Consider the following 26,801-nt stretch of genomic DNA (forward strand, 5'->3'; position numbering starts at 1 on the left):
CTGTAATGCAGTCAATATGTACATTGTATTTGTTAAGGTATGTGAAAATCGATAATTAAAGCACTAAATAAACATTGACACACACACGCCAGTTCATATTTGCGGACACTTAAAATACTGAAGACTGTTCTTAATGATGAAATTAATAATTATGCATTGGTCCCAAACTAATAGGTATTTTTAGAATTTTAAGTAATTAATACATTTTAGTGTGCATGGTTTGTGCAATTTTCTATTTGGTTTTGGCGGCAGTGGGCATTAAAGTCGATGTAAGGCACAACTCTGAAACGTGTTTGTTAAGTTAGCATTGTATGTTTACTTTGTGACAGGCTATTTATGTAAGAAAAACAGAATTTAAATTAGATTTTCCCCCACAAAAGAAAGCAATTACCATGTGTTTTGCAACACAGCATGATCTGCGCCACACTTTCGTAGACTAATATTTCACAAAGGCGTGCTTTTCGAATGGCAGACTTACCATTTCATGACCCTGTATAACTTATACAATCACACAAAACCTGCTGATTGCAAGGTCTACAAACTTGTCAACAAAATGCTCAAATTAAGCCTTAAATCAAAAGAACTAAAACAGGGGCACAATTTCAGACGATGCCCACCACGGTTTAAAACAGAAAAACAAACAAACAAAAAAAACAATCTAACTGTTCTCATTAAAATACCCCAAATAGCCCTAAATTTAAATCTTGTTTTTCATTTGCAATAACGGTTTTGTTATTATTATAGGTGATACAAACGGAAAACCTGCTAAGACCAGTGGCAGCTGTGGTGTCTTACCTATTCCCTTTGGCCATTGTATTAACAACAGTCGGACTGACGGTTTTAAAGTTTGACATTCAAACGTTTAGAGAAGGTGAGTTGGATAAATAGGAATTTTCGATTTTAATAGAGTACTCAGTAAAGTATATATACTTGCAAAAATGGCATGATGTGTTTTCCAGGTTTACAGAAATATTGGGCTTGGCAACTGCATTGTGTGTCATAAACACAAAATAAATAAACGAACTTCAATGTTATCTTATTTTGACAAAGTTTTGCAGTGCTAGATTTGTGTTCATAACAAAATACTTGTGGCCTAAAATGTTAATTGCTTTTTACATATCGGATGTGTACAGATGATATACTGTTCGAGTCGACCTACAACGCCAGGCATGTTTGCTGGCTTCACTCATATTCACTTAACTATGGTTTCCTAGTGCCAGTTGGTGTGATGACGCTCATTAATCTCGTCATATTCTGCTTAGTCATACAAAGCCTTACTTGCAAGAAACCGAAGGTAAGCGGAAGTAATTAGCCCATGTTTTTCGTCACCAACTGTACTTAAATGCGACTCCCTGAGAACAATAGAAACGACAATGAAAAGCACGATTATACTATGGTACTACCGTAGCCGTTAAGACCTACGTTCAATTTAGTGATTTTCAACACGCCTATACAATGTACACAAGTTTGTTATTGTTTTGAAAAAGAAACAGGCATTTCGTACCACATTTTTAAAGTGAATATCGTTCCACTATATCTGAACAATACATGATGTATCAACTGTCACCATGCTCGTTTTTGTAATACTGTACAAATTAAAAAAAAAATATATTTATATTAATAAAACTTTCGTTGTGGCTTACAATTTAAACACGTTCCGTTTGATCCTGATTTGTTAAGCGCTAATTATTGGTAACAAAGAGACGTTTTACTTATGACCCACAGGTTAGGTCATCGCTACGAAAACAAACAAAGTCGCAGGAAATAATGAAAGCATTTCAACTGGTCATTCTTATGGGACTCACATGGATTTTTGGATTCCTATTGTTAATTGCAAACAATGAAGAATATAGGCTTGCAATGGCGTGGCTCTTCACTATTTTTAATTCTACCCAGGTAAGAATAACTGGTATGACTTTTGCAGTCTTAGTGTCCTGCGATTTATACACGAGTGTGGCCGGTATCGTTGGTTGACAAAACTCAGCATCAACACTGACTTCCGATTGAATACGCTCTTGCGCACATACTTAATTAATTAGTAAACGGTTAGGCCACACAGAACTACAAACTGGAGACTAATTGTGTCAGCATTTCTTTACAAAATGCGTCATTCTATATTGCCTCCGTATTACGCTAAAAAAACAGTTCATTAGGTAGGTTCAAACGACAACAAAACGTTGAGGTCACCGAACCTTCACCTGTAATGGTAACAGTTGGTGCGCAAATATGTATCTATGGCAACCAACTATTTGAAACAAAACAACTTCACACGTCGTTTCGAAACACTGCAGTGGCTTATTGGTTATACAAATTTGCATTGTTTTTGCAGGGGTTTCTCTTGTTTTATGTAAACTGCGTGCGAAACGGTCAAGTTCGAAAGCTATGGTTGGACCCTTGTTTGCGAACAGTTTGCTGCTTGGAGCGTCCACAAACTCAAACCAGCTTTAACCAACTACGAACAATCAGCACCTCGAAAACGTAAAGATTGAGTTCACGAGATAGACAAACACTCTTTAACTTTGCTACGCTGTTAACAAGCTACTGTGGAATATTAGTTTGTGTTTGCAAAATGGAAATCGCTGAACTGATTTTGCTAAAAAGTAATTTCTTCCGAAAATTATTCAAAAAAAACATTGTAAATATTCTCATCGCCACTGTTTTTCATTATTTGTTACCACTGTATTTAAAAAATATGTTGCGTAGTAAACACTGTTAATTGAATGCGAGTTTCATTTGCACCTTACCGCAAAAGTCACTAGAATTAAGCACCTGAATAGCAACGTCTAAATATACGACTTTTGCTTTGTAGCCTACATTTTTCTTAACAATTCAATCAAAAACGCCAGGAGAATATTAACCATATGGATGACCACTGATTTGTCCAACCAACACAAATTGTCGGTAACTTCACGTCTGCAATTTTTGAACAAAAAAAAAACTTTTTTTGCATAATATTTTGGAATGTTTGATTCTCTGACGACTTCTAACGTTTATAATGTGCAGCGTGATTCAGAAAAAAAATATTCACTATAGTTTATCAAGTTTACGGTTGTAGCGGCCGTGATATTAATGTGTACAATGTTTACATTAGCGCGTACATTTTGTGTTCAAGAATGTTTCATATCACGTTGCTTAGATTTACTTTTCTTGTTGTTGTTGTTGTTGCTGTATATGAAAATTAGTAAATGGTAATCGCACTTTGTTTTGGTTTTCAGCAAAAGCATAGTGGTTTGTACCATGTGTACAAATAAAAAGAAACAAGTCTTCAAATACGTCCTTTAGAACTTGTTTCAAAGATTGTATAGAATAGAATAGATGACAAGACATTTACTTTCGGAAAAAGTTCTGTAGGTAAAACGGCAAGGCTCGAATTGACACGAAACTGATTCATCTAGTCATTCTAGTGTATAGTCAAAGAGGTTCGTTCAACCCTCTTGCACTTCTTATTTAGTCACGGGGGCTGTTATAACAACCTATAAAGTTGTGAACTAAAAGCGGGGTTTCAGATGCAGGTTAAACCTACCATTTCCGACTGCATTCGCATTGAAAGAGAGGACGTGTCGATTATGCGAGATGCGCAATGTGCACATATATCCAGTTAAGATGGCACGGACTATGAGCCAAAACAATTGCATCACTTCGGGCTTATATTTACAATTTCAGTTGCACAGAGAACATGGAAGTCTGTGGTTGGTTGTAGAAACTTGGCACAAACTGTTTGCCACAGTTATCTTTGCCAAGAAGTATATTCTTACATTTCATTTCTATTGTCTTTTGGAGTAAAGCCGTTTTAGTTAAGAGTTAGTCGTACAAGTTAAGGGATAGAATTAGCTAAAGTTGTTTATTTAAATCTTATCACTGACTACAACTTGTAACTCTAGCTGTTCAAGTCAGGCTTGGTTAGCAAAGGTCGGGGGGTATTCATAACACAGATGGAATTTTAGTAGCATTAACATTATTCATTCATTTGACAGCACTGTTAATTTTACTTGTAAAAATGCATTACTAACATCCCAACTGATCGAGACATGTACAAAAGGCGTTGGAAAGTGAAAATGAGTGTTACAGTGGCACTTGTTTTCATGTTGTGCCTTGTCAAAATATCTTCTGGTACGTTAAACAGTTTGTGTTAAACATTTTAGTCTCTCACTAATAAAATGCATTTTAGTAACTCCAAAGTAAAATTGACTTTGAAAGTCAACATGTCAGCTAATCTAAAATACGATCTAATGTTTACGTTTAGGACGATCAAACACAAAACTGTTTACAAACGTAACCAAGCAACAATGGTGGAACTTTAACTATCGTCTTTACACTAAAATCTTCGCCACGTTAAATAATCTGAGTTGAAATTATTGCGATTAAAACTAATCAATCATATCATAATTATGCAGCACAAACATGCGGTGGTGACTTCAATGCAACAAGCACCACGCAAGAGATATTTTCAACTGGCTACCCCAATTTTTACCAAGACAGCTTGGATTGTAACTGGACGATATCATCCCAAAATGGAAGTGTGTATATTAACCTGGTAAAGCTTGACACCGAGAGCTGTTGCGATTACTTGGAGGTAGATAATACAGTAGTACACTGTCTGTAACTGTCGTTAAACGCAAAGGAAATTACGCGCAGGCTTATGATTGCATCGATGGCAATATAACAACTTTAAGCAGTAGTTTCATGAAACGTCATCAAAAGCACCACGGTAATTAGAGCAACAATAGAGCAATGCGCAAGTTTCGGAAATTTAACGAAGCTCGTAAGTTGCCAACGCAAGTCTTATCCCTATCGTGGAAGTTACACCCTCTAAACATGTTTTTCAAACAATGTGAAAGAAGTATGTAAGTGTGTCGCATCCATATGAATATCTTCCGAATAGTGTTTTAGCTTGCAAATCGTGCCTTGATCAAAAGTGTAGTTTTTTAGTGTGCTGCATCTTAACAAAAGTTTTGAAACACTGTGCCTGTAACAACACTTATACCATGATTTTGTTTCATTTAGATTTACGATGGAGAATCACTGCTTGGCAGATTTCAAGGAAGTGCAAGTAACATAAACATGGTAGTTCACAACTCGTTTGCGCGGATTTTGTTTCACACCGATTCGTCTGTAAGTCGCCCGGGATTTCTTCTGCAATATGCTCAAGGTGCGTGAACCAAAGTCAACTTTTATGAACAAATTTTCTTCGTTTGGGTAATGACAATAGGGGATAATGTCACCTTTAAATGACTCAAACAATATCGTGCTCATGTAACAGTAAACGCGTTCACACCATAGAACAATACACGGATATAAGTAAATCATTGCACATGACAGTACAGGTTCAACTTAATGCACTTCTAAGATGGCATCAGAGTTAAAATCTAACCCACTGAACTCAATGTCTAACTGGTATGCACTTTAAAATGTAATAAATTTCCATACTTCCGTCCTTCAATCAATTATCAACCAATTATTCTTGATACGGCCATAAATACGTGTCTACTTTGTAGAGAAGGGCTCGGAAAACATATCATGAAATGGGGATACAAAGTGCGTTTAAAATAGTATGGGTTTGCACAACCTGCATGGATATCAAAATTGTCAATACCCCATGTCATACCCAACCCAAGTAATTTCTGTTGTTGTAAACGCAAACTAACATACCAATATGAACAAACTGTTCACCCAAACATATCACAACTGCGACCCTTTATTGGCCAAATCAGTTAACACGAAACAAATCGTACGAACTACAAAAGTCGCAACGTGTACGAAGTCTTTTGAAAAAGGAATGCAACTGTCGCTATCACAATGAACAGAACGAAACATTTTACTCAAGTCATTTTCCAGCAGGAAATATGCTACACCATAGCCATGTAGCAAATTTAAATCTGTGCTAACGTTATTTGTCTTGTAGTGGCCACATGTGGATACAGCACAACCACAGTGAGCTCAACACTTTCACTGGATTTTTCCCAATCGTCGGAACCCCAACGATGTGGGTGGAACTTTTTCACATCTGGTGATAACAAGATCGGTTTGCAAACCGCTGTCACGTTACAGAACACAAGTGATAGTATTTTTGAGGCAAGTACACAACGTTGAATGGTACAAGCGGTCGATGTTTGTACAGATTTACTAAAGCAGAACCATTTTTTTAACCACAGTTTTGCAGCAAATATTAAACGGCAAAAACATGCTGTATTAACGTTGTTGACCGCTTATTTTTTTGGTACAAAACGAAGAGATGGATTATGAAACGACTAACATATTTATCATTTAAGCACCGATTTATATATCTATCAGTACCAATCTATGCTTATCCGCCTACTTTTCGGATTTTTCGCAGGTTTACGAAGGTAACGCTCGCTCTTTGAATCTGGTTGGAGGCCATTCTGTCGCGCAAACCTTTTCGTCCATATCAATTCTTAGAGTCTACTACTTTTCAGCGGGTGCCGGTGACAGTATAAACTCTTCAGCAACGCAAGGTAACAATTATGTTTTAGTACACAAAAAAGTATTCGACAAATACCAGAACAATGGTCCTAAACCTTTAGAATCTAAAAATCTAAAGTTTAGTCCATAAATTTTCCTTTCGATTAACCTTTTATCTAGAAGCCTGTAGAGTCAAAATTAAATCATACTCAAAGCTCTAAAGCCGACCCAAGTCCTTTTGGGGTTCCACGAGACCCTGATTAGAGTAAAACCAAAGGTAGACTGTAGAAAAGGATACGTTTAGATTAGGCATATTCTTGCAACTCTATTTCCGCAGTTCGCTGACAATTGTTTTGACTTTCGAGTGTGTTTATCGCCAATGAAAACATTGCATTATTCACAGAGGTCAACCAGTGTCAATCATTTCCTTGTCAGAACAACGCCACATGCAGCGACGGAGTACTTGATTACACTTGCTTCTGTATGCCAGGATACACTGGACGTAACTGCGAAACGGGTAAGGTGGCAAAAACATATTCCAATACAGCATTAAACAACTTTGACTATCACAAAATCGTCATGAGCATAAAGATACAGGGATAATAAAAGACGCAATTATTAAGACTACGTGACAAAAGCCAAAATATTTCAACATTGTTTAATCGTGACATCGATACTGGAGACGTACTACCTCACATCTTATTAGTGATTATGAGTTTAGGTGGTCGATACTAAATGAGGTTAATCAAAGTTCAGATTTTGTGCACGGCACATCGTCTTTTGCGTCGACTGTGAACAAACAACGACATCCGTTTTGTTAATTGGTTTACAGATATAAACGAATGCGAACCATTACCATGCCAACACAGTACAACGTGCATCGACAACATAGCAGATTACGAGTGCATTTGTCAACCTGGATACACAGATAAAAACTGTTCCTCAGGTAAAAACAATCGAAGTACAACACTAATGTCTTTGGGTGTGAAATTTATTTTTCCTTTAGCGTACAGTGAACAACAGCTGCATATCAATTAAATCTGTAACGTCGATCTGCCTTTAGTGACGTTTTTTATCTGCGTGTTATACCTGTTGGTCAATGATTATATTAAACTGAACTGAAACCCCTTAGAAAACTAATTTTGCGAATTCATGTCATGTTGTAGAGCAGTGGTTCTTAATCATTTTGTGTAGTTTTCCACTAAAGTCAGCCACCAAGTTCGAATACCCGCTTTGTTATTTTTATGATGATGTTTTGTGACGTGCATTAACAATTATGTTCTTGATGCGTGACAATTAACCAAATTTAGGAGCTAGATTTTCGAGTAAAACTTAAAACAATAATTTAAGTATCAAAAACTTAAAGAATGTCCTTCTGCATGAACATAATTTCCTACTGGTGGGAAATTTCCATCAGGTTAAAAATCACTGTGGTAGATAACAACGATAAGACATCAGTTTAAATTTATTGTTCCTAGAAGCATTCTCCCTTACCGCGTTATAGTGGCAAATCAATTTAGCTCGCACAGTTTACAGCAAACTGTGCGACTAGTAGGAAATGACCAAAAGCTTTGATGTAGAAATAAATGAATGCGACGTGGTTCCATGTCAAAACAATGCAACGTGCCATGATCAAATCAACAACTATACGTGCTCATGCTTACCAGGCTACAATGGAACCAACTGTGAAACAGGTATTTTCTGTTTGTTGCCTAAATCCATTTGAAAATCTTTGAGGCGAATAATTACCATTAGAAAAATTACAAACATCGAAAATGAAAATGCCTGCACCCTTTGCGGAAAAAATCAAAACCTATTCGAACAAGAAACGCGGTAATGTCGGATAAGCTAAATACCTATTCCTTTTAATTTTTACCCAGAACCGAAATTTTCTAAAAGGGAATTTAAGAAACAACATTACAATAACAAATTTTAATAGATTCCGTGCGTTTTGCAGCTAATTTTTACTGATATCAAAATGTGTGTTGTGTGTCAACAACACCGCTATTATTTATTCAAAAAGATATCGATGAATGTGATCCAAATCCGTGCCAGCATGAAAGCATTTGCATGGACCTCATAAACGATTTTAGCTGCAACTGCACACCGGGATACACTGACAAGTCTTGTTCAACAGGTACACACACCAGCACGCTCGTTGTAACAAAACAAGATCAACAAATTAAGACATGTTGTTTTAGGGGATGGTTCTAGTCTCAAATTGCAAATAGCAGCGTTGCATTTCAGTTTTACTAGCAGAGTTACAACAATATAATTAATTCACCTAGCAAGTCCAAACTGTGCCATCAAATCGAGACCAAGTCAATATTGCATATTATGTATACTGGTACACATTAAAATAAGCAATGCTGTCGTGGGCCATTTTCAATCCTGACAAAAAGTTATACTAAATAAAACACGCAGTTTAAACTAAAATCAATAGATTGTGCGCCAATCCAAGTAAGTACTTGTTACTAAATGTAACCCTTTTACGAAATGCAAAAAAAACACGATTTGATCAAATATTTCATAGTTTGTAAGACGTAGTTAAAAATAACACCTGCTTTATGCATACATTTTGTTACGGTTCACAAGAAATAATGATCATGAAACAAAGCAATACGCTGTTTTTGACCGATGTCTATTTTGGTACATACAGATATCAACGAATGCATATCTGAGCCCTGTGTTCAAGGAAACTGTACAGATTTGGTAAATAACTATACATGCACTTGCACACCTGGATATACTGGAAGAAACTGTTCAGTAGGTAAGGTCAAAAAAATCCGCAGCAAATCGTTGGGGTACAATAGAAAACTGTTGTGTTTCAACTAGATATCAACGAATGCGAATCAAGTCCTTGTCAAAACAACGGAACATGTAGTAACTTATTAAACGATTACAACTGCACATGTTTGCCTGGATATACTGACAAAAACTGCTCGACAGGTAAGTTTGGTAGAGACATCCAAAAATGGGGATTTTGACATCAAACTTTTGTTCACAGACATCAATGAATGCGAACCACCACCATGCCAACACAACTCAACGTGTATTGACAACATAGCAGATTACGAATGCGTTTGTCAACCTGGATACACAGATAGAAATTGCTCAACAAGTAATAAAAAGCATGTGCGTGGATGCAATTGAGTTTAATAATAAGTTTTTCTCTTCCAGATATCAACGAATGCATACCGGACCCGTGCGATAATGGAAACTGCTCGGATTTGATCAATAATTTCACGTGTTCATGCACACCAGGATATACAGGACGAAACTGTTCAATAGGTAGGTAATTCTATAAAGAGATCAAAAACCGAGATACCAAGTTCCGTTATTTAACAGATATTAACGAATGTGATTCGAGTCCATGTCAAAACAATGCAACATGTGGAGATTTGATCAACGATTACAACTGTTCATGTATTCCTGGATATACAGGCAAAAACTGCTCAATAGGTACAGTCTTCTCACACCAATCAATGTCATTATTTTATTTTTGCAAGTTTTCGTTTCGGGAATTAACGCAATAACTTCTACACTGTATACAGATATTAACGAGTGCTTTTCGGAACCATGTATTTACGGAAACTGCACAGATTTGGTGAATAACTTCACATGCACTTGTACACCTGGATATACTGGAAGGAACTGTTCAGTGGGTAAGGTCTTACTAAATCTGCAATCAATTTCTTGTGCACAATATAAAACGGTTGTATTTCAACTAGATATCAACGAATGCGAAGCAAGTCCTTGTCACAACAACGCGACTTGCGGTAACTTAATCAACGATTACAACTGCACATGTTTGCCTGGATTTACTGACAAAAACTGCTCGACAGGTAAGTTTGATGAACACACATTAAAAAAAAGATTTTGATATTAAAACTATGCTCACAAGACATCGATGAATGCCAATCGTCACCATGTAAACACAACTCAACGTGCATCGACAACGTAGCAGATTACGAATGTGACTGTCAACCAGGATACATGGACAAGAATTGCTCAACAGGTTGGAACTTTGCCACAAAAATGATACATGAAACACTGATACAAAGCTTATTGTTTAATAGATATCAACGAATGCACGCCAGGCCCTTGCGATTTTGGAAACTGCACAGATTTAATCAACAACTACACTTGTTCATGTGCACCTGGTTACACAGGACAAAACTGTAGCATAGGTAACTAACGGTTTACGTGACAAAAATTGTAGCGGTGGAAAAAAACTAATTCTAATTGTTTTTTTGCAGATATTAACGAATGCGATTCAAGTCCTTGTGAAAATAATGCAACATGTGGAAATTTGGTAAACGATTACAATTGCACTTGTCGACCAGGATATACTGGCAAAAACTGCTCCATCGGTATGTTTTTGTTTGAAACAAATTCAAAACACAGAATGCAACGATCCAATTTGCAGATATAAACGAATGCGAACCAGCACCATGCCAACACAACTCAACGTGTGTTGACAACATCGCAGATTACGAATGTGTTTGTCAACCTGGATACACAGATAAAAATTGTTCAACAGGTAATAAAATTACATGCTTGTGGTTGCTTCAAATTGCAATAAAAAGTATTTCTATTCCAGATATCAACGAATGTATACCAGACCCTTGCGATAAAGGAAACTGCACAGATTTGATCAATAATTTCACGTGCTCATGTACACCAGGATATACAGGAAGAAACTGTTCAATAGGTAGGTAATATTATGTCCAGAACTGCGTCGGAGATACCAAATTACGTTGATTAATAGATATTAACGAATGTGATTCGAGTCCATGTCAAAACAATGCAACATGTGGAGATTTGATCAACGATTTCAATTGTTCATGCGTTCCTGGATACACTGGCAAAAACTGCTCTATAGGTACATATTTTCGGTACTCCCAATTGCTCAATGATGCAAACTTAACTTTGACAAAAACACTCTGATAATTGCCCGATTCATGCAGAGATTGACGAATGCATACCGGAACCATGTGTTCACGGAAACTGCACAGATTTGGTGAATAACTTCACATGCACTTGCACACCTGGATATACTGGAAGAAACTGTTCAGTAGGTAAGGTTTCGCAAAATCCGCAATAAATCTATTGTTTGCAATATGAAACGGTTGTGTTTTAACTAGATATCAACGAATGTGAATCAAGGCCATGTCACAACAACGCGACTTGCGATAACTTAATAAACGATTACAACTGCACATGTTTGCCTGGATATACCAACAAAAACTGCTCGACAGGTATTTTGCTAATATTTAGTGGAAATTTAGATTTCGTCGTGTAACGACGCTGTCTTCAGACATTAACGAATGTGAACCACTGCCATGCCAGCACAACTCAACATGCACTGATAAAATAGCAGACTACGAATGCGATTGTCAACCTGGATACACGGACAAGAATTGCTCAACAGGTTGAAACTTTGCCACAAAAATGATACATGCAACAATGATACAAAGCTTGTTGTTCAATAGATATCAACGAATGCATGCCAGGCCCTTGCGAAAATGGAAACTGCACAGATTTAATCAACAACTACACTTGTTCATGTACACCTGGCTACATGGGAAGAAACTGCAGCATAGGTAACTCACGGTCTAACTTGACCAAAGTTGTAGCATTGAAAAATACGAAATATTATTTGTTTGGTACAGATATTAAAGAGTGCGATTCAAGCCCTTGTGAAAATAATGCAACATGTGGAAATTTGGTAAACGATTACAATTGCACTTGTCGACCAGGATTCACGGGCAAAAACTGCTCTATCGGTATGTTTTTGTTAAAACAAACCCAACCACAGAATGCAACGAACTAATTTGCAGATATAAACGAATGTGAACCAGCACCATGCCAAACCAATTCAACGTGTATTGACAATATAGCAGATTACCAATGCGTTTGTCAACCTGGATATACGGATAAAAATTGCTCAACAGGTAATAAAACTACATGCTTGTGGGTGTTTTAAAATTCAACAATTAGGTTTTCTCTTCCAGATATCAACGAATGTATACCTGACCCTTGCGATAACGGAAACTGCACAGATTTGATCAATAATTTCATGTGTTCATGTACACCAGGATATACAGGAAGAAACTGTTCAATAGGTAGGTAATATTATGTCCAGAACTGCGTCGGAGATACCAAATTACGTTGATTAATAGATATTAACGAATGTGATTCGAGTCCATGTCAAAACAATGCAACATGTGGAGATTTGATCAACGATTTCAATTGTTCATGCGTTCCTGGATACACTGGCAAAAACTGCTCCATAGGTAAATATTTTCGGTACTCCAATTGCTCAATAATGCAAACTTAACTTTGACAAAAACACTCTAATAATTGCCCGATTCATGCAGAGATTGACGAATGCATACCGGAACCATGTGTTCACGGAAACTGCACAGATTTGGTGAATAACTTCACATGCACTTGCACACCTGGATATACTGGAAGAAACTGCTCAGTAGGTAAGGTTTCGCAAAATCCGCAATAAATCTCTTGTTTGCAATATGAAACGGTTCTGTTTTAACTAGATATCAACGAATGCGAATCAAGGCCATGTCACAACAACGCCACTTGCGATAACTTAATAAACGATTACAACTGCACATGTTTGCCTGGATATACCGACAAAAACTGCTCGACAGGTATTTTGCTAATATTTAGTGGAAAGTTAGATTTCGTCGTGTAACGACGCTGTCTTCAGACATTAACGAATGTGAACCACTGCCATGCCAGCACAACTCAACATGCACTGATAAAATAGCAGACTACGAATGTGACTGTCAACCAGGATACACGGATAAGAATTGCTCAACAGGTTGAAACTTTGCCACAAAAATGATACATGCAACAATGATACGAAGCTTGTTGTTCAATAGATATCAACGAATGCATGCCAGGCCCTTGCGATAATGGAAACTGCACAGATTTAATCAACAACTACACTTGTTCATGTACACCTGGCTACACGGGAAGAAATTGCAGCATAGGTAACTCACGGTCTAACTCTAACTTGACCAAAGTTGTAGCATTGAAAAATACGAAATATTATTTGTTTGGTACAGATATTAACGAGTGCGATTCGAGCCCTTGTGAAAATAACGCAACATGTGGAAATTTGGTAAACGATTACAATTGTACTTGTCGACCAGGATTCACGGGCAAAAACTGCTCTATCGGTATGTTTTTTGTTGAAACAAACCCAACCACAGAATGCAACGAACTAATTTGCAGATATAAACGAATGTGAACCAGCACCATGCCAAAACAATTCAACGTGTATTGACAATATAGCAGATTACGAATGCGTTTGTCAACCTGGATATACGGATAAAAATTGCTCAACAAGTAATAAAACTACATGTTTGTGGGTGTTTTAAAATTCAACAATTAGGTTTTCTCTTCCAGATATCAACGAATGTATACCGGACCCTTGCGATAATGGAAACTGCACAGATTTGATCAATAATTTCACGTGTTCATGCACACCAGGATACACAGGAAGAAATTGTTCAATAAGTAATATTATGACCAGAATTTAAAAACTGAGATACCAACTTTAATTATTTAATAGATATTAACGAATGTGATTCGAGTCCATGTCAAAACAATGCAACATGTGGAGATTGGATCAACGATTACAATTGTTCATGCGTTACTGGATACACTGGCAAAAACTGCTCTATAGGTAAATTTTACAGTACTCAAATAGTTTTTGGGTGCGAAATATCACTTCAACAAAAACACTCCAATAATTACCCCAAATTCATATAGATATTAACGAATGCATACCAGAGCCATGTGTCCACGGAAACTGCACAGATTTGGTAAATAACTTCACATGCACTTGTACACCTGGATATAATGGAAGAAACTGTTCAGTAGGTAAGGTCTCACAAAATCCGCAACAATCTTATTTGTTTACAGTATACAAACGGTTGTATTATAACTAGATATCAACGAATGCGAAACAAGTCCTTGTCACAACAACGCGACTTGCGGTAACTTAATCAACGATTACAACTGCACATGTTTGCCTGGATATACCGACAAAAACTGCTCAACAAGTAAGTTAGGTGAACACACATAAAAAGGGATTTTGAAAGAAAAATTTTGCTCACAGACATCGATGAATGCCAGTCGGCACCATGCCAACACAACTCAACATGCACTGATAAAATAGCAAACTACGATTGTGACTGTCAACCTGGATACACGGACAAGAATTGCTCAACAGGTTAAAACTTTGTCACGAAAATAAAACATGAAACACTGATACAAAGCTTATTGTTCCACAGATACCAACGAATGCATGCCAGACCCTTGCGATAATGGAAACTGCACAGATTTAATCAACAACTACACTTGTTCATGTACACCTGGCTACATGGGAAGAAACTGCAGCATAGGTAACTCACGGCCTTATGTGACAAAACTTTCAGTAGTGCCAAATACCAAATTCTATTTGTTTGACGCAGATATTAACGAGTGCGATTCCGGCCCTTGTGAAAATAACGCAACATGTAGAAATTTGGTAAACGATTACAATTGTACTTGTCGATCAGGATTCACTGGCAAAAACTGCTCTATCGGTATGTGTTTGTTAAAACAAACCCAAACACAGAATGAAACGAACTAATTTGCAGATATAAACGAATGTGAACCAGCACCATGCCAAAACAATTCAACGTGTATTGACAATATAGCAGATTACGAATGCGTTTGTCAACCTGGATATACGGATAAAAATTGCTCAACAGGTAATAAAACTACATGCTTGTTAGTGATGGGACGATACCAGGATTTGAAGCGAGTACCGATACCGAGTACGAGTACCACACGTATATACCTTCGATACCGAGTACTTAAGTGTAGTGTTGTACTTAGTTGTATATTAGTGGCTAATTTTTCTGCCATGGTCGGGGTACAGGCGTGCACACACACATGCAGAAAACTGTAATCTCCACGTGACAGAGAAAAAGATATACGTAAACTGGCGGAACGTTAATCCAAATTTGTGCTGTCCGAAGCCAATATAGGCATAAAGTTGCCAGTATTCTTATGGTGTAAATCGGCCTTGGTACTCGCATGTTGGTATCGAAAACTGGGACAAAATATTTCGATACCGAGTATCGATAACACTGAAATCGTTCGATACCATCGATACCGAGTACCGAGTACCGGGTACCCGGCCCATCACTAATGCTTGTGGATGTTTTAAAATTCAACAATAAGTTTTTCTCTTCCAGATATCAACGAATGTATACCGGACCCTTGCGATAATGGAAACTGCACTAATTTGATCAATAATTTCACGTGTTCATGCACACCAGGATACACAGGACGAAATTGTTCAATAAGCAAGTAATCATATAAAGAGATCACAAACTGAGATACTAACTTTCGTTATTTAATAGATATTAACGAATGTGATTCGAGTCCATGTCAAAACAATGCAACATGTGGAGATTTGATCAACGATTACAACTGTTCATGCATTCCTGGATATACAGGCAAAAACTGCTCAATAGGTACAGTCTTCTCACACAAATCGATGTCAGGAATTCTGCAAGTTTTTGTTTTGGGAATTAAAGTAACAATTTCTGAACTTTATACAGATATTAACGAGTGCTTTTCGGAACCATGTATTTACGGAAACTGCACAGATTTGGTGAATAACTTCACATGCACTTGCACACCTGGATATACTGGAAGAAACTGTTCAGTAGGTAAGGTTTCGCAAAATCCGCAATAAATCTCTTGCGTGCAGTATAAAACGGTTGTACTTCAACTAGATATCAATGAATGCGAAACAAGTCCTTGTCACAACAACGCGACTTGCGGTAACTTAATGAACGATTACAACTGCACATGTTTGCCTGGATATACTGACAAAAACTGCTCAACAGGTAATTTGTTAGAGGAAAGTTAAATTTCGTCGTGTGATAATGCCTTATTCAGACATTGACGATTGTGAACCACTGCCATGCCAACACAACTCAACATGCACTGATAAAATAGCAGATTACCAATGTGATTGTCAACCTGGATACATGGACAAGAATTGCTCAACAGGTTGAAATTTTGCCACAAAAATGCTGCATGATCCACTGATACAAAGCTTGTTGTTCAATAGATATCAACGAATGCATGCCAGACCCTTGCGAAAATGGAAACTGCACAGATTTAATCAACAACTACACTTGTTCATGTACACCTGGCTACATGGGAAGAAATTGCAGCATAGGTAACTCACGGTCTAACTTGACCAAAGTTGTAGTGTTCATTGAAAATACGAAATATTATTTGTTTGGTACAGATATTAACGAGTGCGATTCAAGCCCTTGTGAAAATAATGCAACATGTGGAAATTTGGTAAACGATTACAATTGCACTTGTCGACCAGGATTCACGGGCAAAAACTGCTCTATCGGTATGTTTTTGTTAAAACAAACCCAACCACAGAATGCAACGAACTAATTTGCAGATATAAACGAATGTGAACCAGCACCATGCCAAAACAATTCAACGTGTATTGACAATATAGCAGATTACCAATGCGTTTGTCAACCTGGATATACGGATAAAAATTGCTCAACAGGTAATAAATCTACACGCTTGTGGATGTTTTAAAATTCAACAATAAGTTTTTCTCTTCCAGATATCAACGAATGTATACCGGACCCTTGCGACAATGGAAACTGCACAGATTTGATCAATAATTTCACGTGTTCATGCACACCAGGATATACAGGAAGAAATTGTTCAATAAGCAAGTAATCATATAAAGAGATCAAAAACTGAGAAACTAACTTTCGTTATTTAATAGATATTAACGAATGCGATTCGAGTCCATGTCAAAACAATGCAACATGTGGAGATTTGATCAACGATTACAACTGTTCATGCATTCCTGGATATACAGGCAAAAACTGCTCAATAGGTACAGTCTTCTCACACAAATCGATGTCATTAATACTGCAAGTTTTTGTTTTGGGAATTAAAGTAATAATTTCTGAACTTTATACAGATATTAACGAGTGCTTTTCGGAACCATGTATTTACGGAAACTGCACAGATTTGGTGAATAACTTCACATGCACTTGCACACCTGGATATACTGGAAGAAACTGTTCAGTAGGTAAGGTTTCGCAAAATCCGCAATAAATCTCTTGCGTGCAGTATAAAACGGTTGTACTTCAACTAGATATCAACGAATGCGAAACAAGTCCTTGTCACAACAACGCGACTTGCGGTAACTTAATGAACGATTACAACTGCACATGTTTGCCTGGATATACTGACAAAAACTGCTCGACAGGTAATTTGTTAGAGGAAAGTTAAATTTCGTCGTGTGATAATGCCTTATTCAGACATTGACGATTGTGAACCGCTGCCATGCCAACACAACTCAACATGCACTGATAAAACAGCAGACTACGAATGTGACTGTCAACCTGGATACATGGACAAGAATTGCTCAACAGGTTGAAATTTTGCCACAACAATGCTGCATGATTCACTGATACAAAGCATATTTTTCAACAGATATCAACGAATGTATGTCAGAACCTTGCGATTTTGGAAACTGCACAGATTTAATCAACAACTACACTTGTTCATGTACACCTGGCTATACAGGAAGAAATTGCAGCATAGGTAACATACGGGGCCTATGAGACAAAAATAGTAGCAATGCAAAATACCGAATATTATTTGTTTGATGCAGATATAAATGAATGCGATTCAAGCCCTTGCGAAAATAACGCAACATGTGGAAATTTGGTAAACGATTACAATTGCACTTGTCGACCAGGATTCACGGGCAAAAACTGCTCTATGGGTACGTTTTTGTTTGAATCTAAACCAAACACAGAATGCAAGAAACTAATTTGCAGATATAAACGAATGCGAACCAGCACCATGCCAACACAATTCAACGTGTATTGACAACATAGCAGATTACCAATGCGTTTGTCAACCTGGATACACGGATAAAAATTGCTCAACTGGTAATAAAATTACATGTTTGTGGATGTTTTAAATTTAAATAAAAAGTTTTTCTCTTCCAGATATTAACGAATGCATACCGGACCCTTGCGATAATGGAAACTGCACTAATTTGATCAATAATTTCACGTGTTCATGCACACCAGGATACACAGGAAGAAATTGTTCAATAAGTAAGTAATTTTATAAAGAGTTAAAAAACTGAGATACTAACTACTGTTATTTAACAGATATTAACGAATGTGATTCGAGTCCATGTCAAAACAATGCAACATGTGGAGATTCGATCAACGATTACAATTGTTCGTGTGTTCCTGGATACACTGGCAAAAACTGCTCTATAGGTAAATTTTTACAGTACTCAAATAGCTCTTTGTTTCAAAATATCACCTTGACAACTAGAAGGGTGGCTTTCTGATATACTTCCATTTTATATATTCTATACGATATTTACCAATTTACTATACACATAATTTGATCTACACATATGATTGTTTTTGTAAACAGAAACTAATGGGTCCCCATACGCTGTTTGTGCGGATTTACGGTAAACAAACGTTGCGGTGACTTTTAGATTTTTAGGAACAAATTTTTAGAAAGCATTAACCCAACAATAAAAATTTTTTGTTCGTATTCTTTTTGCACTATTATTGTCATATAATTACAAATACTAAAAAAAGAACAAAACAAATAATTTCAATTGATTCTCTTGCTTTGACCCAGATATTGTCGTCCAAGGTCGGGTTTTAAACACATTTTTTTCTAGAAAGCTGTAACAGTTGTGTTACAGACACTTTAAATTAAAAAGCAATTTGCTACAAGTGTACACATAACAAATTGTTTTTTATTTAACTTTGTTTCGCAAAACCATTGACCTGTAGTAACCTCTCAGGGTGCACACGCCAAACGACTGTTTGACCTGTTGACACCGTTTTCAATAGCACTGTTCAACAACACCGTTTAACCTAATTTATACATGCCTTGAGCGTTGATTCCTAAATTTGTTGCAAAAAACGCTACGTTATGACGAAAGAAAGTTCGTGTTGGTAATACCTACTAGTTGACCTTAAGTAACCCGTGGTCATGCGGCGGCCGACCTGACAACGAGCATTTAAAAAAACATTTATCACGAAAAATTCGTAACGGTGTTGTAATGCCTACAAGTTGACCTTTAGTGACCCATGGTTATGAGACGGCAAAGCTGACAACGAGAATTTAAAGATCATTTATTGAGGCGTTCGAAAAAGTTAAGTTTATTAAATTTCATATTTATGTTGATCAACGATGTTTTGCCTGACATAAACGAAACCGAACTACGTTTATCGAGTTCGAATTACGTCTTAGGTGTAAAACCTGCGCCAAAACTGAAAATGCGCGTGATAACTTAATAAAACGACACAGCATTGCTGCACACACAAAAACTGATTACTAATCACCGAAACGACTGTCTCGTAAAACGTCTGTCCAGACGTCAAGCTGAGCACTCCCGCTCTGCCGCCTTAATCGTAAACCAGTGAATTCCTCCCTTGGGACTTATATCTGACTGATAGCGTACACATATTATGGATTGTAAAGGTAACTGGCAAAATTTTAAATACTAAACGAATATCCTGCTTAAACAATTGTTAACTTTTTCAAATATTTCTGCACCATAGGGCATGTATTTCTGCCTTAAAACTAAAACCGTTTATTTCGGGGTTTAAAGGGTAAAAAATGGGTGAATCCGAAAAAAAGATACAAAATTCTTTAAAAAACTTTACATTGCACCAAACAACAAAGCATGAAACTCCTAGATGCTGTACTTTAGTCAGTACAGCCGTTTCAAAAATTTTACGTTTTGGGGGCCTGTGGGTGAACCGCTGGGTCAATCGGGGTCAAACTTCAGGAGGATCAAATTTGGATTATTAACTAACATCTCTGTAAATTTGAATAAATTTGGAGCACTCTTTCTTGACCAAACGCGTCTCACAAGCCAGCGTTAGACAGAAAAAAGAATACGGACAAAAACAATATGTGTCCCCTTCAGGGAAGGGGACCTATAATAACACTCCAATAATTACCCCAAATTCATTCAGATATTGATGAATGTACACCGGAACCATGCGTTCACGGAAACTGCACAGATTTGGTGAATAACTTCACATGCACTTGCACACCTGGATATACTGGAAGAAACTGCTCAGTAGGTAAGGTCTCACAAAAACAGCAAATCATCTCTTGTTTACAATACAAAACGGTTGTGTTTCAACTAGATATTAACGAATGCGAAGCAAGTCCTTGTCACAACAACGCGACTTGCGGTAACTTAATCAACGATTACAACTGCACATGTTTGCCTGGATATACTGACAAAAATTGCTCGACAGGTAATTTGTTAATAATTAGAGGAAAGTTAAATTTCGTCGTGTAATAATGCCTTCTTCAGACATAGACGATTGTGAACCGCTGCCATGCCAGCACAACTCAACATGCACTGATAAAATAGCAGACTACGAATGTGATTGTCAACCAGGATACACGGACAAGAATTGCTCAACAGGTTGAAACTTTGCCACAAAAATGATACATGAAACACTGATACAAAGCTGATTGTTTAACAGACATTGACGAATGTACGCCAGACCCTTGCGATACTGGCAATTGCACAGATTTAATCAACAACTACACGTGTTCATGTACACCTGGCTACACGGGACGCAACTGCACCTTCGGTAACGTACCATACATTTCCAAAGCTGTTTTGGATTGTTTTGCAAAAAAACTATTTTTTTGTACAGATATTAACGAATGCGATTCAAGTCCTTGTGAATACAACGCAACATGTGGAAATTTAATAAACGATTTTAATTGCACATGTTTGCCTGGATATACTGGCAAAAACTGCTCTATTGGTACGTTTTACTTCATGCTATGGTTGAAAAGTATCGCTCAAATAATAAACCGATCAATAATTTCCCTGACGCAAACAGATATTGACGAATGCATACCGGAACCATGCGTTCACGGAAACTGCACAGATTTGGTGAATAACTTCACATGCACTTGTACACCTGGATATACAGGGAATAACTGTTCAGTGGGTAAGGTCTAAAAAATTAGTTAATGTTGTCGCGCTATTATACAACGTTTTACCTTACAACTTGTAATACCGTAGATATTAACGAATGCGAATCAAGTCCATGCGAAAACAACGCCACTTGTGGAGATTTAATCAACGACTACGTTTGTACATGTTTGTCAGGATATACTGACAAAATCTGCTCGACAGGTAAGTTTTGTGAATATATGGCAAATACAATACTGCAGCTGCATCACGTATTGCTTTACTACATCTGCAGACATAGACGAATGTGAGCCGTCACCATGCCAACACAATGCAACGTGCATTGATGAAATAGCGGATTACGATTGTATTTGTCAACCTGGATTTACCGACAAGATCTGTTCAACAAGTAATAATAAATTTTACAAAGCCAAAGGACATTCTTGCCTTTTAAAACAATTATTGCTTAACAGATATAGACGAATGTACAGCACCCTCTTGTGATTTTGGAAACTGCACAGATTTAATCAACAACTACACTTGTTCATGTACACCTGGCTATACGGGAAGAAATTGCAGCATAGGTAACTTATAGCGCATGTAGCAAACCATTTTGAACTTTTATGCAAAAACTGATTTATCGGTGCAGATATTAATGAATGCGAGTCAAGGCCTTGCGAAAACAACGCAACATGTAAAGATTTAACAAACGATTTCAATTGTACTTGTTTACCCGGATATACTGGGAGAAACTGCTCTATCGGTAAGTCTCATCGTACAGTGATTTTGCAATATAGTCGGATGTTATTTTACTTGTGGTACAGTATGTTTTCGTTTTGACCTTCGTTGCATGTTGTAATGTATAAAAGGGCTATTAAATCTGATGATAACTTAAACTTTTCGTATAATGCAACAAATGCGCGTGGAAAACACTGTTACTTCGTGTTATTTAAACTTTAAACGAAAGAGTACTTGCCATCAAAAATGCGTTGAAAATACCCAAGGTACCTGAGGTTGTGAAGTCTCGGTTTCACTTGCTAGAGTAGAAATTAAATCGAAGTTAGAGATTGTGCGTCTGCGTGTAAGTATTGCTGCGCATTGTCCGCTAAATTGCCAATTTATACACACTACGTCATATTCAATGATGTATCAACATCTGAAATACATTGAGCTTGAACTTTAGTAGGTGTAGTCATTTAGAAACTTCTATAATTTTGGTGCCTGTGGTTCTTCCGAAATCAAAGTTAAAAGTTACAGTACACAGCCTTGGATAACTATCTATCTCGTGTGTAATTTTGAAATAGTTAAAACTATTTTTCCTTGTCCAAAAGGCTAGGTTCATATGTTAAAAGAAAACGCATAAAAACAAAATACGACTACCATGACACTGATTTTGAATGTTCAGATATTGATGAATGTGCCAGTGATCCTTGCAATTTCCAGGGAACGTGTAATGATCAAGTTAATGGATTTCATTGCGAATGTCTGAATGGCTATTCTGGCCCAGACTGTTCAATACGTAAGTATTAAACTTCATACAGTTAAGTACAACACTATCCGGAAATTTGAGACCAGAACCATAACGTGATATATGAGCGAAAATACCCCAGTTACAGTGAATAACTGTGTACCATTTTTCTCTGAAAGGGGCATTAAATAATTGCTACGATATAATACTCTTAGCCTGTCTGCTTTCTCAATGGTATTAAAATAGCCCGCACAAACTACTATTAAATTTACAAACAAGAATGTTGCCAGGCGAAGTCATTGCCGGTTTGACATGGCAAGTAAACTGGCAGACGGTGTTCAATACGTTGCCGACCACTAACTATGCGATACATATTAAAACATTTTTACTCGAAAAAGGAAACGTATTGCAGTGGCAGAGCAAAATCTGGTCGCAAATAAACTTCTAAGTTTATGTTTAGTTCCGGAGATTTGCCACAGTGCAATGTGTCATCAATACGCGACGTGTTTTACAAATACATCGCAGTTTTATTGCATATGTAACAGAGGATTTGAGGGTGATGGAAATCGCTGCCAGCGTAAGTCTTTTTGTATAGGCTTTACTTTATTCGTAAGACTTTTATTATAACCTATGCTACATTAGTGAGTTTTTTATTCCAACATGTATTGGTAAGTCTTATGCATTATATTTGTAAATCTTTAACTAGAATATATGTCTTTGGTAACGTACGAAACTGAACAATTTTGTTAGCGTTTTGCTTGCCTGGTGTGGTATTTGACGAAACAACAAATCGCAATTACACCTTCTCGAGATCCAGTCTAAGTGATTCCGCTAGTTCAATGGAAAACTGCTCCAGTGGTAAGTTAAACTGCTGTCATACTCGAGTTCATAAGTAACCACTACTAGTCTATAGTGTATTGTGAACGCAGGTGGAAGATCAATAGCATCAGTAAACTGTCTTCTCGACACAGACGATCAAACAAAGGCAACATTCCAAAACATTCGAGCACTAGATTGTAATCAAAGCATAGCAGCAGCTCTTTCAGTTCAAGTAAGCTTTGTAAATAACTAATACTCCAAAGCACAAGTACGACATTTGTTAGTCAACAAAGGTGGTGATTTCAAAAGCGTGCTCACAACAACGCATCTTTGTTTTAGATTCGAGCGACAACAGAAGCAGTGGCAGAATCATTGTCCAAACTAAAACTATTAACATCAACCAATGTTAGTTCAACCGACGCCAACGCCGTAGCGGATGCTTTGATAAGCATCACCTTACTTGATCCGGAAAAAGTTAATGTAAGCAACAAATAAGAAACAATTTGGTGACCTTTAAACCTTCAATGAAAGTTTTGTTTGTCTGCACGTTCTAGATCAGCGCATCTACTCTTCTCGATGCGTTTTTAGCCATTGATCAAATCACAGGCTCGCTTCCTCATGCAACAAGGTACAGCCGCTATAGCCAACAGTACAAACTTATTCTGTTCATACCTTACTTGCTGTCAACCTCGTAGCGTTTGTTGTGAATTGCGTACATTTGTAATCCAAAACAATCACTCAAGCTTTTAACACTGTTGCGGAAAATTGTTATCCTATACCAGGGGTGAACACCCTGTGTTCGTACGGTAACATGCGGTCTACCTCCTAGGAGATGAATTTATGCGGCGGTGAACGTACATGTATAAAAATAAACCGGAAGCCGTGAATAGGTTTAAATTATATTGTATTGCTGGACATTTAGTCTTAAAAACTGATTTGAATGGATTTTGCTGATGGAATATGTATCATACCGGGGCAGTAGCCATGGGCGCTAGATTTATTGCACGCCTACTATGTGCAAACATTTAAATAAACAGGCCAACAAACAACGTAACAATGCAAAGAGACGACACACACAGTTAAGACTGATTGCCAAATCGTTCAGCTAAATCCATAGATGAAGTAAAAATGGACTTTTAGGTACCAGTAGATCGGATGCCCAGACAAATTTTATATCTTTACATAATTGATATGAAAACGATAAACATGGGGAAACCTGGCGACCGTGGGTAAAATAAGGACCCATGATGCAGTTGTACACCCCTGTTCTAAACTGTCAAACTAGCTTTAACACTGTTGTTTTATGCAGTGACTCTTCTGAACGCAACCAGAAGTTGTTGGGTGCTCTTCAAACGATGGCTGATCGAGTCGAGTTACCGGAAAACCAAACAGAACTTACTTTGACCACTGGTGGACTGACTGTACAGGTTAAAAACTATATATTAGTGCTATTACGTTGTCTAAAGAAATTGAAAAAATGCTTTGCGACAGCATCCAAACGCACACAAAAATAGAAAAAATTATGTAGAACTAGGCTCGCCAGTTCAAACTGTCATGTATATCTTAGTTTGGTATGAATATACTACGTCTACGTGTTTTTCTTATTAAACATAAAGCCCCCGAATAAAAACTCACAATTTTCCTTTGAAATAAAACATTATGGTATCATACGTCCTTGGAATGCCTTGCCCAGTACATTGTTGTTTTTTCAAAAGGTTCAAGAAATGGAAAAAGACGGCGATGCATTTCGCCATGTTACATTTAAACCGCGGAACAAGGCCGGAATACCTTATGAACCACCTATAGCAAGCACCTTACCCGCTGATCTACTACAGCTAGCCTCTACGAACATGGGCACAGATGATCTTAGAGTTTCGTTTGTTTTGCATGAAACTAACTCTCTATTCCCACCGGTGGAGGATAAAATTACTCGGGTAAAACAATAAGTTGAAATCTCGCCACGAGTTTGACTTCTTAGACCAAAATCTCTAATAAAAAAGCATTCATTTTGGCAAACCAATCCAGCAACAACCATCACGTCAAATTGATTAGCGTCTATATCTTTATTACAGATTATTTCTGCAAACATAAAAGGTTACGAAGGCCAGGTTAACAATATCAATGTTGCTAACTACTTCAACAACGTTTTTGAAAGGCAAGGAGCTGTTCCACTTGAATCGAATCCACTTAAGGTACGTTAGATACAGAAATGCCAAACCAAGAGGTTTCGCATGCAACGTAACGTCCACACCACAGGCTGTACTGTTTGTTTTCAACTCCACAAACAATTTGAATTTTGCAGCCACGCTGATGGTAGTAACGGTACCAATCAATACGATTCTAACAGAATTATAACGCACTTGTCTATTTAGTTTCAGCCAAATTCTATTGTAATTTCACATACAGTAATACAAGTTTATGAATGTTTTACAGGAAACCGTGACAAGGACCCAGTGCGTTAGTTTGGATCCCAACTTCAAATGGTCTCCTGATAAGTGCAGACTCGTATCTAACCCAGGATCTGCACCACGCTGTGAATGTCAGGCTCTTGCAAACTTTGCAATGATTATTGTAAGTTGGCGTGTCACGGGCATCAAGGTCCACTATTATGTTTTTTATTAAAAATACAACAAATATCGCGGGGTAGCCTGTATATGCGCTTATCCGAGACGATTTTTTTTTTAATTCAACAAAATAGGCAAGTTATATATCGTAAGCAGAGCCGTTAGTCGGGCTGGGCTTTTCGGGTCGGGTTTGGGCTTAAGTTTAAAAAAGGACTTGCTTGGGACCTGACATTTGGGTCAATTTCGCCGTATGCCTCAACAATTTCTAAGCCTATTTAGGGCTTTGTTTTTAAACAAAACTTGGTTTATGCCGGGTTTGAACTTTTGAATCCGAGCCACAGTTTCTTAGCCGCTTATTACTCAGATACCAAAGACTTAAAAATTTTTTGGGAAAGTTAAAAATCTATTCCATTCAGTCTTCGATCCTTGTCGAGCAACACTGAAAGGA

The 26,801-nt window shown here is 37.3% G+C and overlaps 2 protein-coding genes across 2 annotated transcripts in view; one reads left to right on the plus strand and one right to left on the minus strand.

The window, feature by feature from the left end:
* The window catches only part of LOC145217332 (uncharacterized), a 42,751-nt gene that overhangs the window by 14,495 nt on the left and 1,455 nt on the right, over window positions 1-26,801 (minus strand). The window lies entirely within an intron of this gene.
* LOC145219856 (uncharacterized) lies at window positions 17-26,796 on the plus strand. The gene is given in 83 exon segments (XM_080087163.1): window positions 17-37; window positions 745-871; window positions 1,134-1,294; window positions 1,726-1,896; window positions 2,409-2,478; window positions 4,395-4,573; window positions 5,005-5,149; window positions 5,903-6,072; window positions 6,335-6,473; window positions 6,824-6,937; window positions 8,001-8,114; window positions 8,444-8,557; window positions 9,080-9,190; window positions 9,256-9,369; window positions 9,428-9,541; window positions 9,601-9,711; window positions 9,769-9,882; window positions 9,975-10,085; window positions 10,152-10,265; window positions 10,325-10,438; window positions 10,500-10,610; window positions 10,680-10,793; window positions 10,850-10,963; window positions 11,024-11,134; window positions 11,192-11,305; window positions 11,391-11,501; window positions 11,568-11,681; window positions 11,741-11,854; window positions 11,916-12,026; window positions 12,096-12,209; window positions 12,264-12,377; window positions 12,438-12,548; window positions 12,606-12,719; window positions 12,804-12,914; window positions 12,981-13,094; window positions 13,154-13,267; window positions 13,329-13,439; window positions 13,515-13,628; window positions 13,684-13,797; window positions 13,858-13,968; window positions 14,024-14,137; window positions 14,224-14,334; window positions 14,403-14,516; window positions 14,573-14,686; window positions 14,748-14,858; window positions 14,928-15,041; window positions 15,096-15,209; window positions 15,699-15,809; window positions 15,867-15,980; window positions 16,068-16,178; window positions 16,245-16,358; window positions 16,411-16,524; window positions 16,586-16,696; window positions 16,769-16,882; window positions 16,937-17,050; window positions 17,111-17,392; window positions 17,480-17,590; window positions 17,657-17,770; window positions 17,823-17,936; window positions 17,998-18,108; window positions 18,179-18,292; window positions 18,348-18,461; window positions 18,522-18,632; window positions 18,690-18,803; window positions 20,535-20,645; window positions 20,712-20,825; window positions 21,060-21,170; window positions 21,237-21,350; window positions 21,429-21,539; window positions 21,614-21,727; window positions 21,798-21,911; window positions 21,976-22,086; window positions 22,152-22,265; window positions 22,908-23,021; window positions 23,721-23,828; window positions 23,900-24,021; window positions 24,129-24,269; window positions 24,344-24,417; window positions 25,099-25,216; window positions 25,505-25,723; window positions 25,862-25,981; window positions 26,223-26,360; window positions 26,770-26,796. Coding segments are annotated over 83 exon segments (9,759 nt in total).

This window comes from Phallusia mammillata, chromosome 3 (genome assembly GCF_965637545.1).
Source record: "Phallusia mammillata chromosome 3, kaPhaMamm4.hap1.1, whole genome shotgun sequence".
NCBI lineage: Eukaryota > Metazoa > Chordata > Ascidiacea > Phlebobranchia > Ascidiidae > Phallusia > Phallusia mammillata.